Here is an 18,335-nt window from a genome sequence, read left to right as displayed (position 1 = left end):
CACATATTGTAACATGAATATTTTACATTGTAAGAATGAAATAGGAGTAAAGCAAGTCGCTGACTTATTTTTTTTTTTTTGCGTTTATTGTCAGTTTTTCTCGTCCGTTCTACGCCCTTGATTTAAAAACTGGTAGTAAATATAAATTTAGAACCTACATGTGTATATTAAGTTATATACCTATATAAATATATTATATTATGATTTTGGTTTTAGAATTTTGTTTCTAATACATTTTTAAGACATGAGAGTCATCAGCGCTAAGTCTCATAATGTTACGATTAGTACAATATTTTTCATACTTGGACGTTCCGGCGAACAATGGTTTTTAAATTTAAAAGATTCTGTGATGAATTTCAATCGTAATTGTTAATATATTCGTATTTTTTTAGGATAAATAATATATACATAATTATAACCAGTTGTCTTGAGAATATGGTTAGAATTCATCACGAATAATATGATCATAAAATTAAGGTATCGTTAGATTGGTTATAATTATGGAAATGCTGAGAAATTACGGTTCATTCTTCGAATAAATAGCTTTTTTATTAGTTATCGTGATTAAAATGATCATCTACATATATATGTATTTGCACAATATTGCATAATCGTTAATAATGCAACTAACTGCTAATTAGACATTAGCAGTAATTGCTTATGTAATTTTCTGCTCTGGTTTTCCTATTTTGTGTGTCATAAAATAAATATTAAAAATACATGTCTTAATATTGTATATAAGCTAACCGGTTCGTGCTACTGTACCATACTCATACTTCTCTCATCCTCAATAGTTACTTCTTGGGACATTCAGCTGGCGACGCTCTAGATATAGCCTCACTGATTTTGTTGAGGACATTTTAACTAAAAATTATTATTTCTGATCTAGTATTTGTGTAAATATAATGTAAAAGAAAAGAATACGTTTGAATGGTATAATAAATCGTTGCATACTTCGTATATTTCGTGCTGCCTACTCAATACTGACAAAGTTTTGGTTGTCAGCGACTTTCGAAAATATTTTTTTCATATAAAGAAATAATAATAATCCAGTGGCGCTACATATATGGATCTTGATCTCAGATTGGATCCGTTTCTCGATTTTTATTTTATAGACAAGTAGATCAGTCCTCTGTGTCTGCCACGGAGTTAAGTCGGTCGGTGACGGTGGTTTGAGATACGGTTTCCTTACGATTTTTGCCTCTACTATAAGAGGAAGTGTTAATTACACATAATATTCTATATCATATCTAGAAACACAGTGCACAGCCGTGATTCGAATGCTCGAGGATGAGGGTTCGGTTCGTTTAAGGAACTAGGCCATAACTGACAAAGTATTAATTTAAATATACATATAGGTACATACAATATTTAAGGAATTTATGATTTAACATTTATACGGAGATTAATAATAATTAAAGTATTATTGTACGGAATTAAGAAAAATAATAATAACGTTACTTGAATGGTCGTAAAAGTTATTGGAATACATAATTAGCAAATCTATAAAATTGAGAGGACAAGATGTTAATTATTGGTGACCCAATAGCAATATCGATTTAATAGTAATAAAGTCTTTATTTACCATGAAAGCGATACATACGATAGATAATATAATTTATTTAATACAAGAATATTATATTCGTTTATAGTATACGCCTTGTCACATTTAATAATGTTTTTTATTACGCGTACTATCTACTTCACGCTATGAAAATTTAAGTTAATAAGACTACTGGTAGGGTTCTATATCCAAAAACTAGAAAAACATAACGGGTCGTTTTCTTATTTGTTATTTTTCTATAAAAAGTGGAATTACATATTTTCCTTTGTTTGTAATCAGAAAAACTCTTTGTACGTAAATAAAATAATTTTATATTCAGACTGCATGACATCGCTTAATAATATTGTATATAACTTAATATCATTTAAATAAACAAATAATATACAAAATTGTATAGTTTAGACAATGGAAATTTACTAAATTTGATAATCGAAACATTTTAATTTAAGGTAATTAATAACATTTAATATATCTTGGTGTTTTACAGTTATGTGTATTTTAGTTATATTTCCTCCTTTGTCTGAATGTATATTTTTGGATACTATAGTATCAAAGTTCGCGCCGTGTACTGATTCATTGATTCTTTGTTTACATTTGCTATAGATATTAAAACCTCGTTTTACTTTAGCGAGAATTTTTGGCTCACTGGTAGGAATATTGTAATTAATTCTAAAAAGCAATTGCATCTCTAAAATAATCAACATAGAACTTCAATTAAAAGGTCACTGACCTAGTTATAAAACAATTAAGTACCTCCTAGATTTTAATTAAACGTAGACATGCGCGTACGCAAACAGATGGTCGCAGTCATTGTTTAATTTAGCTCTGTAAACAAGTGTCCACACAATGTATGAAATGGTACAACATCTTTTTGAACTACTGTTTAAATGTACGTGAGGAGATTAAAAATTAAATAAATTAGGTACATATATGATATGTAAAAACTTAATTTGTGCTGCATACATGAGGCATCTACGTACTCTATCGAACAACGCGTGTGTAGTCACTTTTTTGTGACAAAAAATGTTACGAGGTTAGAAAAATACTGTATCTTACTATACGTTGTAGACGTTAATGCAAATGAGCTACACGTGTTTTATGATTAAACTACTTGTTTTTGTATTAAAAAATAATTACCATTGCCAAAATTGACTTTTAAGACGTATTTGTTTCTAGTGTATCAATTTTCGAATACCATTTTATGTTTTTTTTTTAATTTACTCTAAAATTTTACAGTGTATTTGTGTTTCACGATTTAGCAGTGACTAGTATTAGATTCTGACTTAATTTTATTAGAAATAACTAGGGGAGATCGGGGCCAGTACTTGCAAGGATGGATCACCATTACTTCTTTTGAACGCATGAACCCCAGCTTCCCTGCTTGAGCACTTTTTAGGTGGCGAGGATTAAGTGAGCGCGTCGCGCATTTATGCGACGGGCCTGCCGTTTTTTTCCGGCGATCATTTCCCGTTACTACGTTTGGAAGTCTTGCGTCCTCGCGCTAGAGTGCATCTAGCAGAGGTCTTCTCTCCGCCTCCCATGCTGGGCAGTCCCTCAGCGTATGCAGGGCGTCGTCCCTGCGGTCTCTTAGTGTTGTTCCTAAATTTATTTTTTGGAATAGGTAGCTATAGGTACCTACTTTAATTTCAATCACTTTTTGGTAACTAACATGTTTATTACATAGGTGATAAAAGTAACTGAAGTATTTGTTCGTTACAGGCTGAAGGCTGTTACAGTGCTAATATAATGAATAAATTAAACCGGAACGAACTTAAATCGGTTAGCGTGAATGACGACATATTAGTATACCTAGTTATATATTTTAGTGTGGTGTTTAGCAATGTCAATTTCCGTAATCTGACAGCACAGACTGACAGGTACACATTTTTATATGTTTAAAGATTTGCCTTGAAACAGGCCTGAAGAAAAATTCCTCAAATTAAAAATATTGGTCTAAGATCCCGCTATACAACGACCTTCACCGAGATGCTTATTTAATGAAACTTATTTTATATATAATTTAATATGTCAATAAATATAATCCATATGGGTTGCCTAGCAAATTTCAGTCCAGAGTATTTTTAATTAATTTAAAAAAAATATATTTTTTTAAACATTTCACCGGTATGATTATTAGATAAATTCTATACCAATCGAAAGTATGAAGCCCATAGAATATGCAAAAGTTAGGTTGTTTTTAATCAATTAATTATTTATGTGTATATTTTTTATGTGACACTAAAGTATATATACATCTTTAGTATAAAAGAAGGTTTTAGTGATACATATATAATACTACCCTGATTAAAAATATTGATTGAAAAAAGTTCAAAAAATTTACTACATGCAAATTATAAAAAAAAAAATTTTTTTAATATTAATTAAACATACTCTGGACTGAAATTTGCTAGGCAACCCATATGGATTATATTTATTGACATATTAAATTAATTATAAAATAAGTTTCATTAAATAAGCATCTCGGTGAAGGTCGTTGTATAGCGGGATCTTATACTATATGTATACTTTTTATTGAAGTATTCTTTCCGTTGAAGTTGTATAATGTACAATCACTTGACAGTTTAACACTATCAATAAAAACATATCAAATGTATTAGGCATTAGCTATTGTGTAAAATACCATATTATTATTCTCGCAAAGTTGTTGGAAAAGTATTTTATAACATCACATAGAACATTTTATATAGAAATGTTTCTACATTAGCTCAAGGCCCCGACCTTGAATAAAAAATAAAACAATATTGAGTCTAATAGCATAAGCTTGAGATTTTGTATGAAAATTATTTATTTTCAAGTCAATCAGGTGGGACACTAAAACTTTTCCGGTTGTTTCCAAAACTTTATAGTATCTGTAGCTGTTTATTCCTGATATCTGGAGCAAGTCTCGAATTGACCTATTGAATGGTGTTTATTTGCGAAATAACCAAGATTTTGCACGTGATTGTTTACAATAATATTTGTAAACAACCACGTTGGTTATTGCGCAGATTATTAACAATTTTTTTTAACACAATACTTATACTTTCCAAAATAAAGTTTTATATAAAGTAATTACTTTTGTTTAAAATATAATTTTAACTACATTATATTGTTTCAAAAATAAAGTATTCATTTAAAATTGAATTTTTGGCAAAAATAATCCCGGACTATTCATTATTTAGTTAATAAAATGGATTTTAATTTATACGTACAATTGAATTAAAATACAATAAATATAGTTCATTTGTTTATTAAGGACAGACGAACAGATACATTAATAGGAACAAAAAGAAAAAAATCAATATAAAGATAGATTGTTTGACAGACGGTAGACAATACATATTCATGTACGCACGTAAGGAGATCACACATAAGAAGGCGACATACATACGAAGAATTATATTTTTTTTTTAAAAAAGATACAAGGGCTTAGAAAAGTTTAAGTTTTATTGAATAGGATGAACTCTTCAGCCTTTTCTCTACGGTATTTTTTGCGTTTGACAAGAAAAAAAAGATTGAGATTTTTAGTAAGTCGAAATCCATTTATTGTTAGGAATTTATAAACCACTTTTATACATCAACCGTAGCTTTAAATTCGAAGAATAAGAAGTGCATTAGTTTATGTTATTTTTTCATTTTCTCTACGTCGAAATGAAAAAAAAAGCAATTATAAATTGTAATTAAGTTCCGTAAATCTTGAAAAGTTGATTGTTATACAAAGGATTGTCGCAAGGCCAGTCTTCATGGTCATCATCGTATTTATTTATTAACATGGGATATTAAAACGATGCTATAAAAATACATTCTTAGTTTTTTTTTTATTCAGACTGTCAACATATAATTTTCTGTTGCTTTGTTATATCAGAACTCTTTTATTCGTTTCATAAATGACCCGTATCTTATTAAAAAAAACTCGGTTAGGTCTTAGGATAAGCGAGGTTTCGCCCTAGACCAGCCTATATTTAGTCTGTTGGAATTATTTATGAATTGCCTTGTAAAAATAATCTCCTTGCCGTAAATTGCATCTGTTAAATATTTAGTTTTCTCAGCCAACCTGTTGATAAATTACGGTCGATCGGTCACCTGGGCATTACGCGACTAATATTCTTCGCATGACCCCTGAATTATAAGTCCTTGAATGGAAAGATCTATTTTAAAATATGTGAAATAATAATGCATATAAGGATATTAAATGTTTTGCGTAAGAAGGAATTTACGTAAATCTTAGTTTGTAAACATCCTCGACAATGTTGAGGAAGAAAATTATATTTATTAAATATTATATTTATGGCGTGACGTTTAAATTTTAATACTTATCTCGGCATGGTTCTATATCCAAATTACTAGACGTAGTTGCTAGTAAATCTACTACTTATATATCTCTCTATTTTGTTAAATTACGCTTAATAAAATTTTCTTTCCATGGAAAACTACGCAGTGTAAAAGTTCTTTGCACTCTATTCAAAGAACTTTATTCATCTCGTAGATGGATCGATCCATAAGATGCAGATAACCTTAAATAAGGAATTATAATCCGGAGAAATTCCGTCACTAGCTTCTTTGTGGCGGGTTAATGCTCTATTGAGAAAATCTATATGAAACTTACTGTTCGTATTACGTAACTCGATAAATATGGCGTGCGTCAAAGGCAAGGCGACAATGTCAAGGATAATTTCAGACACATTTTAATACTCCATCATCGAATTGGAACGATCGGTAATATGCACTTATATGAAGCTAATAGGATCAATATTGCCAAGTAATTATCATAGAATTATAAGTTAGCAATCACTAAGCCAGGTACACGTAACATATTGAGAATTTATTGCCTAGAATAACCGTCAGCAGTCGGTGCTGAATAATTAAGAAAAATATTCCTGAACTTTGCTTTACATGTGTCGTATTTATTTCTTAAGAAGAAACAGCCGTCAGAGACACAATCTTTATATATATAATTCTTCTGTGAGTGTGTATGTCACTGAACTTCTCTCAAACGACTGGACCGATTTTGATGAAATTTTTTGTGTGTGTTCAAGGGGATCTGGGAATGGTTTAGATTCACAAATCAGCCCGCCAGATGGCGCTGCAGTCGGTACTTTCATACTTTGCTTTACTAATTGCTTGAAATATCATGCAGGACAACGTCTGTCGGGTCCACTAGTATACTATAATACAACACAATATACTGAGAACGCAATTATTATTTTTTAAATTATTTACGTGCGAATTTGAATTTTTGGTTCGATCTATGGTGTACAGGAATCAGCTTCATAAATTTGTATATTTTCATAGGATTTCAGACCGTTTTGTCGTCTTTTCCTAACACATACACTACCTTCCGTTAGGTTAAACTATATTATAAGTAATTGCCTCAAACCTGAATGAATATAGCCATGGCTCTAGTCATTAGTATAAGAAAGTAATTTTCTATGAAAGTGAAATCAGACATAATATGATTTGTCCAGTTATTGCTTCTTTTATATGTGTTTTTATTATTATTACACCTTATTCATAAACATTCAATAAACCTCAAGTATTAGCTATGAAAAATATTTTCTAACGAACACAAGAGTGATGTAACAATACTCAAAATGTTTACAAAGTTCACAAAGGCGCATAGTCCTCACACTTTTATTTAGTAATTTAATATTTAGTGTACTATCAACCTCGTTTGGACCTAATCACGTTATTCATCAACAAAAACCTTTTTCAAACTGTAAACATGCACCTAATGCAGACGTGATCCGTGATCTGACACTAGGACAGTATACCGTTTCTAATTGACACGGCAGAGATGCCGATAACAAATTATAAATAAATATAAATTATATACAATAAATATAATGAAAAAATAATTAATTAATATCTCGTTTAATAATATAGAATAACAGAAATAAAATAAAATTTAAAATATAAGGAAGTATTTTTACATTATGCTTTACTATGGAGTTAAGCCCTGTAACAAGTGGTTCTTGATAAACTTTTTATTATCAGATGATGCAAAAGACATATCATCTTTCACTTTCATTAGATTTAGATTTTTTTAAAGAAAGCATTGTTTCTGGAGAAGCCTATTTTTCAATAGAAGTGAGAGATGGTATTAAGGTGAAAATTGCTGCGTAATCGAATCGATTCGACCAGAATTGTTTAGGTGTTGAATATTCTTTATTTTTCGTTTTGGCTTTGTTAACAGAAGTTTGTTTTTTATATGCATAATTACACTATCAACACATTACAACATTAAACTTGTGTATGTAGTTAATTATTTGGAATAAATTTTCATTGGTTCGATTTTCATTTATTGTATATGTTATCGATATTCACAATAATTACTTATAAATTTGCAATTTCACGTTTTTAAATCGCATGAGTATTGTAAAATAATAGTACAGAAGTTCTCACATGTGTATCCCAGCTTGTTTGTGTTTTAAAACGATAACGTTTTCTATGGGAAGGATATTGTTATCAACAAAGCTTTATAGCTTTTTTATAGTGCCCACAACGTGACCCGAATATTTTTGGCTGATAAGAAGACAATGTCGAATTTGCATTGGTCATTTTGTTGCATTTATAGTAAAGGAAAAATTTAAGAGTTATACTTATAAAAAACAGACATTTTTTTATATAAATAACTCACCAAACAGAGTTGATTTTGCGGCTTCCACTACACAAAACTTACACTAACGGACTTAAGTGTTCACGCACGTATGAGGTCTACACTCTACGCGCGCCGAATGTTGACTGAGGCAAACTAGCGTTTGGCTTACGGTTACCTTTTTAATTTTTTTTAATGCGTGGGCAAAGGGGCATTCAGCCGCAGCTAGGCACGCGTCACTTTGGGTGCAAGTTCCGCGTTTTACGGATATTTTGAGAACCAGTTTCACACGTGATGGCTAGGGGTATGTATTTGTTTACTTTTTTAATGTTTGGGTCATCGACGTGTCTTGGTTTTAGCGATTATTTCACGTGATAGTCAGTCTGCTTAATCAGCAATTGCTAATTAGTAATTAAGATATGGGGTCGTGGTCTTTATCTAATTTAGAGTTGTATTTATTTAGTTTAAAATAATTGGAGGTATTATGTCATAAGGAAAATGTGAAACCAATTTAACTTCCTAGTACGGTAATTTAGATTACGTGCTATTTATTATATATTATATAATAAATAGCACGATAGATAATTTTGGAAGGATGAATTATATCAAACTTTGCCCACAAATGCTTTCTTGTTACTTAATATAATACTAGTGGTCGTTGTAGGCATGTCGAAATTTTCGATAGAATATAATCGTAAGATGGCTCGTAATAACTGACCAATCAGAGCGTCTAACTACTCAATCTTCAACACACCATAAAAACATCGCAACGTAAATGAGTTTTTGTAAGAAGTGTAATTATTAATTATTATCAACTTATATTTCAGTTTTAAGTCATATTACTGCAATATTGTGAAAAGGATATAAATGTAAGTGAAGAGAGCGTTTAAAGTTGGAAAACATCTATTCTGCCAAAGAGACAGCAATTTTGTTGATTTCAGACCACTAAAACTATCAAATCTATATTGAATTTAAATATTTTATTAGTATGTGTATTAAAAAAGTATTTGTATATTTCCGCAAATATTAATAATATTACGACATACGGCTTGTAAATAAGAGTTTACGTAATCAGAATAATGTTATATACATGAATATTAATAATTAAGGCAAATATGCCGTTTAAATCGTTGGTTTTAATTATCTTAATTAAACTATTATTGATGACCCGATTTTATTTAGTTAAATATCACTCACACAAAAGTATGATTTTAACATCACGTTATTAATACATAAGGGTAAGATTTAGAAGCGACAATTATCGTTAAGTCTGGCCCTGCTATCCAAAATGTATTGGACTTTGACTCTTGATTGACTCTAGTCTTATTTTAATTTCACCCTAAGTGTATGGTACTGAAATTAATTATGTTTTGATAAGGCATTCCTTAAGCTTTGGGTATTTCCGTCTAAAATATCACAATTAAAAGGCGTATATTCTAACGACGTAGTAGAACTATTAAAGTATATCGAATGTCGTTTTGCGTTGTAATCTCCGTATATTGTTCTTAATTAACACTCGCCTAGATGCTTGACTTGTGGCCTCTGCCTCATTCCGTCATTGACGCCTTGTTCATTGAGTAAAAGGTAGGTATGATGGGTATGTATCATGAACAGCGTGTTTGTTATTCTATTTTTTTAATATTAAAATATTACTTTTCCGGTTTTGGTATAGAGAGCGACAGACTTGCGCTTATTCAATTTAAATACAACACGGTACATACCCAAGTATGTATTCGAAAACTCCCAATATTTTTTATACCTCAATAAAATTTCTATAATATATTTAAACATTTGTAACCGATTTTGTACAAAAAAAAATCGTTTAAAAAATTATATTTGAATGTATAAATAAAATTATTATACCTGGTTCTATCTAGAATATCTAGGCGAAACCTCAATACAAGGTCCTCGGAGCATTTACTACACAAGGTATTTCGCGAGAAAACTATAGGTGCAATTTACAATCACATTGCGCTTTAAACTCGAAGTTATAAACTTGAAAAAACTTATCAACTCTGAAGAAATTTAGTAATTAAGTAAATTCATTGTATAATTTATACGATTATAAGATTTAGGTGCCCGCGTCGGCCTCACATTGGCTACAAAAAACTCGGCTCCAAGACAAGCTGCCTAATGCGCGATCAAACATAGATATATTATACGAAACTATTAATTATTACGAATATATTATATAAGCATTATTGGAGTATTGGAAGATACATTTTTTACTTAAAGTATGAAAGGAAACCATCAGTTTTCCCCTAGCAATTTAGTATTGATCCATTGCGTCCCTCTTTTTGTACCCTCGATCGCAGTAGCCCCAAACACAGTGAAATAAATTGCCTGTCTTAACAAACGAAAAAAAATTGGTTCTTTTTTTAAATTTTCAAATACATATATGTCCATTCTCCGACAATGTACAATGATATTTTTTGGTACAGCCTGTTCTCCGTACATTTCAGGGCTAGCACGCAACATTCTCAACTAGAATTACTGACATATGTATGTTTTTGTACATGTTTTCTTCGGCATAATTATCTTCTACCATCTATATACATTCATAAGAAGTTTTGTTTTTTTCAGAATGGAGTCGCATGTGGGCGAGCGCTTCATTTGTCGGCGTATTGATTGTCATTGGTGTACCTTTGTGGTGGAAAACAACCGAAGTGTTTCGGTATGTCTTCTTTTAGATTTATTACGCGTAGAATTAACTGTTATTAGTTGTAAAGCGATATTCTTTTTTAATTAGCGTTTTTATACATTCTCTTTATCGTTCTCTGTTTAAGACAAACATGTCTACTTGATGTTTCTCTGTCTTTAACCGACAGCAATTGTAGTAAAGCATTCGAAACGTTTAATACATAAAATTCTCGTGTCACAATGTTCGTTCCCATACTCCTCCAAAACGGCTCGACCGATTGTTATGGGATTTTTAAAGGATATTCAGTAAGTCAGACAACATCTATTTTTCATCCCCCTAAATGTTAAGGGTGGTCCCACTCCTAGGGTGGTTCGCGGGGGCAGCTAGTTATGTAATAAGTTTTCACTATGAAAATTAATTGTCTAACGTGTTTTGGTGTTTTACGTACTATATCTAGACTTAACTAATACCTATAGCCATACATAGTTAAACAATTATGTATTTATGATATAATCAATTTTATGTAAATGCATAATGTGACGGGGTGCGTAAGGGTTATCATCACGATAGTCCGATGCGTCCGGAAACTTGCAAGGTCACATATTTGGTTCCTAATGTCAGTTTTTGTGTGTCATTATTTAAAGCCATTATTTAAATCTATATATATGTCCAGCATAGGAGGTCACAAATGATGTCCAAAAACGGAAATATGTATACATATAGTATAAATAATTCGATTGGATAAAATGTATTGAAATAAACTTTAAATAAACGTAACGCCAATACTTGTCAAGAATACGTAATTGGATTGACAAGCCAGAATTATACCAAGTATGATTCTTAATAAAAACCTCTATCATAGTGAATTTGATTTTTAAACACATTTCCCGCAAGTGTGTGCCTTCAAATGTTTATTATTGACGTGACAACGTCTTATAATTCGATGGAACCGGCTGCACGCACGAAAAAACATGACGCATGCGGCGTTACCTAGCTCTGAGGCGTTCCATTTAAGGCTTGAAGTGCAAGCGAAAGCGCGAAACGAGCGACAAAGAGGCACAATCATCCTCCGCGATCGGCAGCGTTCGACATCTTTATTGTATAATATAAAGTATTATATCGATTATATTGTAATCGATCAATTCAATTGTGATTTCCATTTACCTCCTTCTCTATATCCATAATCCATACAAAATATCTATCAAACAAATAAAATTAAAATTTCCTTTTAAAAAATGCAACCATTCCATCAGTATTTTCTTATGACGTTGTCACGTTCAACTATCGTCAGTAAACCGACTTTACAGACAACAGATTTTTTTATAAATACATTAAATCTTCAGGGTATCGCTTCCATACGAAAAAATAAATGCATTTGACTCGGAGGCTCACTACATTACAACGGACCTTGTGGTACTCGCAAACGACGATCGAACTGCGGTGAATGTGGCTGAAGAGATTCAGAAGGCATTTGCACAGTCAGGTATATCGTATGTACATTGTAATGTACCCAACAACTAATCCATAGTTAGTAACTCTGATTTTGTGTTAAAAGGCACAGACTTTTTTTTATAGAACGGGGGCAAACGGGCAGAAGGCTCATCTGATGTTAAGTGATACCGCCGCCCATGGACACTCTCAATGCCAGAGTGCTCGCGAGTGCGTTGCCGGCGTTTTAAGAATTGGTACGCTCTTTTCTTGAAGGACCCTAAGTCGAATTGGTTCGGAAATACTTCAGTGAGCAGCTGGTTCCACATAGTGGTGGTGCGCGGCTAAAACTGCCTTGAAAAACGCTCAGTTGTGGAACGGCGGACGTCGAGGTAATACGGGTGGAATTTCTTATTCTGTCTCGACTAAATACCCTGCAAATAAGTACGATTGTAAAATTCTTAGTCGCCAATCATCTTATAGGCCGGCAACGTACTTGTAAACATCCTGGTATTGCTGTCCATGGGCAGCGGTAAAAACATAAATTTAACTGACAGTCATTTGCTTCCTGTTCCATAAAAAAATCTGTCTGAAATTTATTTATAATAATACTTTACGAAGAATAACCGATTTCAGATGTAATAAAGCTGAGAGTCACTAAGCAAATCATCTCGGAAACACTCCGTCAAACCTTGGACACGGTGATTGATGAACAAGAAGCGCTAGAAGAGATTGCTGCCACTTTCGACCAGAAACATAACACGTTATATGTAGTGCAGAGGGCGCCACTTCTTCAAGACGTTTGGGTGGGGACGGAGAGAGTTGTATTCTTTCGAGATGGGAAAGGTACTTACATGATTTTAAATTCCTGTCTGCAAAGTACCTACAACAGTTTGATAGATCACATAAAATAAATAACATTTCTTTGCAGCATCATCGACCCTAGTATCCGCTTTAGACAAATGGATCTATGAGCCATCAGTCCTTCAAGGTGCCAGATCGGAATCGGCCGATGCGGCGAGACAAGTTCGATTTCCGAGTAGTGACTATCACGTGGTGCTGTCAGTTGTTAATCCAAAACCACATTTGATGAAAGTGGAGTTTGATGCCGCAGAGGCAGTAGAAGGTACGTTTTTAAAGTGAAGAAGTCGAACAGTAAAAGTATTACCATCATCATAGGTGCTTGGTCATTTGGCCATGTGCAAAATATCTATGGCGACAGCTGGCTACAATGGTCCCAAAGTTTTTATGTCTAGACTCTGTGGTGTGGACTCTGTTGGCGTATAATGTTCTGTGGTGTACCACAGAACTTATATCACGTGATCCTTGTCTCTTTGACAGTATGTTTTCCTGAGTAAGTAAATATCCAGTAAATTCCTGAGTAATTTAAATATGCACAATGCACAACTTACTAATATTAGGTATGTTTTGAAAGGAATGTCTGAATGTGAATTTCACTCAAAAGATTGATACAATTTAATAACATTTTTAAACGATGACTTTAAGAAAAAAAATTGCCACACAATCGTTGCTTAAATCTTATATAAAATCCATATAAAACCCATGGCGATGCACGATGCTTGGATTCTTTGTCTAGGATTTCTGTATCTTTTCTTTGATGATTTTATTTATAGATGATGAACCGTCGGTGCCTGACCGTGTTGAACTTTGACAAGCTCCATTTATCGCTTTTGTTCACCGTATGAGCAACTTTAAATTGCGCATAGGTATAGATAGAACAAATGCGACTGGCCTAGGCTATGCTGCTTGAAATAGTTTTTAGTGTTCTATGATCATTAACGAATATATCCCAAGAGAGAATACATTTATAGAGATATATGTATAAGTGACCAATTTTCTAACTAGATGGCGCTGTTATCGGAACTATTAATTGAACCGCGTTTTTGTTTTGCCTTACAAAACCTGAATATTTTTTCAGATTACATCGGTTCCTTTGTGGACGAGTTAAGTGAACTTCATAATTTCACACTCAAGTCGCAATGGCTGTATTTGCTGGACTTTGATTTTCAACCTAGAAAGGTATATAGACATTGTTTTTTCGAATCCCTGTCCATTATACGAGTAAATTTGAATTGTATGATATCGTATAAATCGTTAGTACTAACTATTTTTTTTAATATATTTGACCATAGGTAATAGATAATACAAAAGTCGGATACCACTACGCAATTCGTCATGAAAGACTACACTTGCTTCTAACGAAATTGGAAGAAAGGGCCGCGACTCATGTGTCTGAGTTGCCGACTGTTAACCTAGCTTTATATGTCACTCAGTGTGATATGTCGCCGGCTTATATCTATGATACCAATAGTAAGTGCCTATATCTATGATACCAATATCTAATAATAAAAATCGAAGTATTTTTTTTTAAACTGTGAGGAAATTCAATTGTATATATTGACATTATATATATTACATGAACACAAAAATATTTCCGTAAACAATTAGGTAACAATTTTTTATTTAAGATTCCTTTGCTAATATTTGTTTATATATAAGCATTTAGTCATTTATTCGAATGACCTTGTATAACAATTTCATGATATAGCTAAAATACGCATTTTCATAAAATACAAACATATAAATTTCTATATCATGAATATGTTTGGCAATATCCATAATTAATTAATTCTAAAATTTAATATGTTTAAAAAGGGAAAAGAACCAAATTCGCAAATCTCTTCACAATATGGGGGCGTCCATAAATTACTTATTATTACGTGAGGTGTTGTTTTAAATTTTCTCCCTCCCCCCCTGGTGAGATGTCGTGAGATTTTATTCAACCCCCTCCCCCATCCCCCAATCTCACGTGAGATTTTTTAAAATGTCGGTTTCTTACTTAAACGCGTAAGAAGCTATCTTTTTGAGCTCGGAGAACTCAAAATAACACAGAATTCGTACTATTGAGCTCGAAGAGCTCAATAACAAAGTAAGTGAAATGTTGAGCGTTTAGGTATAGAGTTAGCGGGAAGTTGCAGAGATGGCCTTTAGGGTCAACTGTTTTCCTATTTTTTTTTTCAATCAGAAAAAAAATTGCGTGATATTTGCCGAGACCCCCCCTCTCTCCAACGTGAGATTAAACGAGATTTGACTCGACCCCCTCCCCCCCTTAAACACCTCACGTAATTTATGGACGCCCCCTGTACAATTAATTATTTAGACCAGAAAGTCGAGTCCCGAGTCCAAGCGTTCATGTCACCGAAATGGGGTGGCGTGGTATTGGGTACACCCACAGTAGACGAATGTACAGAGGGCATACACCGACCTAAGGTCACACAGATCATGGGAACGTTTTTGGCACATCTTAGAAAACTTATTGGAATTACGGATAAGGTTAGTAAACTGTGTTAAGTTTTATAAAATATAATCATGAACGGACGGTTGAGATAACTATATAGCAAACTAGTGCAACCCAAAAATATATTTCGGCAGGAAGCTAATCCAGGCCCTGTTCATACGTGCTCCTTGTTTACAAAGCCCACAGAGGCAGAATTCTGACACAACAGAGTATTCTATCTTGATTTTAGGTTTAGATTAGAGCAAATTCTATTTTAGAATCTAACCAAAAAAAAACATTCTAGATAATTCCCCGACTATGTATATGTCGAAGGTATTAAATTAAAAGCTTTCGCAAATGGTATTGGTCACCCGGATGATTCAACACTACTTACTACCTACTTATTTCTTTTAACAACTTTTTGTATTAGCTTTACAGATAATCCCAAAAAGATGCTTCTTAACCTAATGTTGAGCATTATTTCCTTTAAATTCGTCTCTATTACTTTTATTTCCATAGCTGGTTCAGCAGTGTTGCCAGATCAGAGAATTTTCTCCTAGATTTAAGGGTTTCTCAACCGAGTTAGGGGCAGAATAGGGGAAGGAATACATATATGGGGGTTTTTTTAGGGGAAATTTCAAAAACACGCCAAATAGAGTGTTTTTGCTATTGTATATCACGTTCCTGATTTTGGTTGAAAATAGGATCCACGTGGTTAACCTTCCTAATTGTATATTAGTTTGAGCTCTCAAAGAACGATGTGATTTTAATTAAATACAAATTCTAAAATTACATGAAAATTCAGTAATACCACTACACAAAAATTATTTTGTTTTGTATTTGTAGGTTGTTGATCATCCTTTTTTACTTACTAAAAATATTCTGTACACCAAGCGGGGTGAGCGCATCCTAGGGGATTTCTGGGGGAAAATCAAATTAGTCTAGGGATACGTCGCCGAGACCATCTGGCAACACTGTTGTTAAGTGTTATACCTGTCGTATCCATACATTAGACAGCTGTATTGCTACAAGGACAGGCAGCACTTTGTCTAACCCTGAACCTGTAAAGATACGACAAGAATCCACCGTGGCCTGTTAGATTATTTGTATTACAAACTAATCCACGATAGCGGTATTTATTTCCAAAATTTAACACCAATGTTTAAACAATAATTTATTCTCTAGGAATCAATACAAAATGGTAACTTAGAAGCTCTCCGTTCAGTGGCGCCCAGGCGTTGGGAGGTCGATTCTCTTCTACGAATAAGGACCCTAGAGCAAGTCACCTCGGCTGAGACGAGCTTGAAGTCATTAGCTAAATTGTTAGGTAAATAATAACTATGTTTATAATTTGACAGTGGTCTGTGGAAACAAATCAACTCTAATATTGTAAAGAGGAAAGATTTGATTGTTTGCATGGGATAGGCTACAAAACCACAGTACCTATTATAAAAATTATTTCACATTTAGAATCCTAAATTATCCCTGATGAACAGAACAGATGATAGAATATGTTTAAAAACGTTAGGGATCCGCATGAAAACTTCACACTTCACGGCAATGTGACAAACACAAATAAAAATCTTTGTATCGCATTCGCTCTGGAAACTACAGTTTTATAAAAGACATCAATATTTAAATCCGCAAATATCTAAATTCCGCAATACCATATGTCAAGCTAATATAGTTATGACACAATAACTAGATACCTTTTTCATGTTAAAATTTGAATATTAACGCAGATACAAACTCATTTTTCGTAGCTTCATATATAAGGCTACATCAAGTACCTATATTTTTTTTATTATCCAAACATACGATTCAAAAGTTATCATGGAATGGATAATTTTGATTGGTTGTTTTGTCAATAGCAGATTTTGTTGAATGTTCTAAGTATGGAAAGTCTGCCAAGAGTATTAAACATTATACAATTTTAAATGTTTGCTAAATACCCATAATCTACACGTGCCATGATGGGCTAGTTTCTAATATCTTAAATGTAAAAATAATGTTTCTTCAAAATGGCGACCTTAGTTCATTTTTGATGTGTATCGTTTACAAAAACTAAACTTTCTTTTTACTTGTACATTAATTTGAATTTATTTTAGTTAGTCAACATTATACAAAATTTCCATTTTAGGTGAAATATCAAATATAGTAATAAACGAAGAAGTAGGTGCCTCAATTAACATAGCTGTACAGAACATTCAAAATGCCAAGAACTTGATGTTATGTGGACGCCTTTTGGAGGCCTATAGGGCTTCGCAGACGGCTTTTATTGCGGCTGAGACAGCTTTTATGGACCCCAGTCTTTTGGCCCTGTTGTATTTCCCTGATGATCAGAAGTAAGTCGTCTAAGAACATGGTTATTTAAATTATTTATTATAAATTTGAATTAAATAATCCTTCTTATTTTACTTTCTAGGACTTAATACAAATTTGTCTTTAACTTCACTGGCAATATATTTTGATATAGAGTGATAATATGCAATTGACAAAATACTAATGAGTTAGAATGAAAAGAAAACCAAAGCAATGGTGTCTTTGTCTGTGGTCTGTCTGACTCTCATATCTGTTTGAGATTTTACATTTTAAACGTTTTACTGTTATAGTCTTATTGATAAATCAAATATTTTGTACATTTACTTTTTTATTATTTCAGGTACGCAATTTATATTCCTCTGTTCTTACCTATTATGTTCCCTGTGATTCTGTCTTTGAAGAACTTGATACTTTGGTTCAGAGGAAAACTACCTAAAGAGAAAGTCGACTGATGGACATCCCAGTTTAAATAAATAATTTATTTATA

At 32.6% G+C, this 18,335-nt stretch overlaps 2 protein-coding genes across 3 annotated transcripts in view; one reads left to right on the top strand and one right to left on the bottom strand.

Moving 5' to 3' along the window:
* LOC125057513 (protein I'm not dead yet) overlaps positions 1-8,315 on the bottom strand; it is a 25,698-nt gene extending 17,383 nt beyond the window's left edge. Inside the window, exon 1 of the mRNA XM_047661245.1 lies at positions 8,202-8,315. The gene's annotated coding sequence lies outside the window, so the exon portion shown is untranslated. The remainder of the gene's footprint in view (positions 1-8,201) is intronic.
* The window catches only part of LOC125057516 (GPI transamidase component PIG-S), a 26,228-nt gene extending 7,893 nt beyond the window's left edge, over positions 1-18,335 (top strand). The window contains exons 1-11 of one of the 2 annotated variants that reach the window (XM_047661269.1): positions 8,349-8,463; positions 10,743-10,833; positions 12,144-12,283; positions 12,865-13,074; positions 13,160-13,354; positions 14,168-14,268; positions 14,382-14,559; positions 15,410-15,582; positions 16,712-16,853; positions 17,667-17,871; positions 18,189-18,335. In XM_047661269.1, coding sequence (XP_047517225.1) covers positions 8,454-8,463; positions 10,743-10,833; positions 12,144-12,283; positions 12,865-13,074; positions 13,160-13,354; positions 14,168-14,268; positions 14,382-14,559; positions 15,410-15,582; positions 16,712-16,853; positions 17,667-17,871; positions 18,189-18,300 — 1,557 coding nt within the window. In that variant the 5' untranslated portion in view covers positions 8,349-8,453 and the 3' untranslated portion in view covers positions 18,301-18,335. Of the gene's footprint in view, positions 1-8,348; positions 8,464-10,742; positions 10,834-12,143; positions 12,284-12,864; positions 13,075-13,159; positions 13,355-14,167; positions 14,269-14,381; positions 14,560-15,409; positions 15,583-16,711; positions 16,854-17,666; positions 17,872-18,188 lie in introns of those variants that run through there. The other variant, XM_047661261.1, reaches the window with a different exon arrangement.

This window comes from Pieris napi, chromosome 2, assembly GCF_905475465.1.
Source record: "Pieris napi chromosome 2, ilPieNapi1.2, whole genome shotgun sequence".
NCBI lineage: Eukaryota > Metazoa > Arthropoda > Insecta > Lepidoptera > Pieridae > Pieris > Pieris napi.
This window is presented reverse-complemented; position numbering and strand designations above follow the sequence as displayed.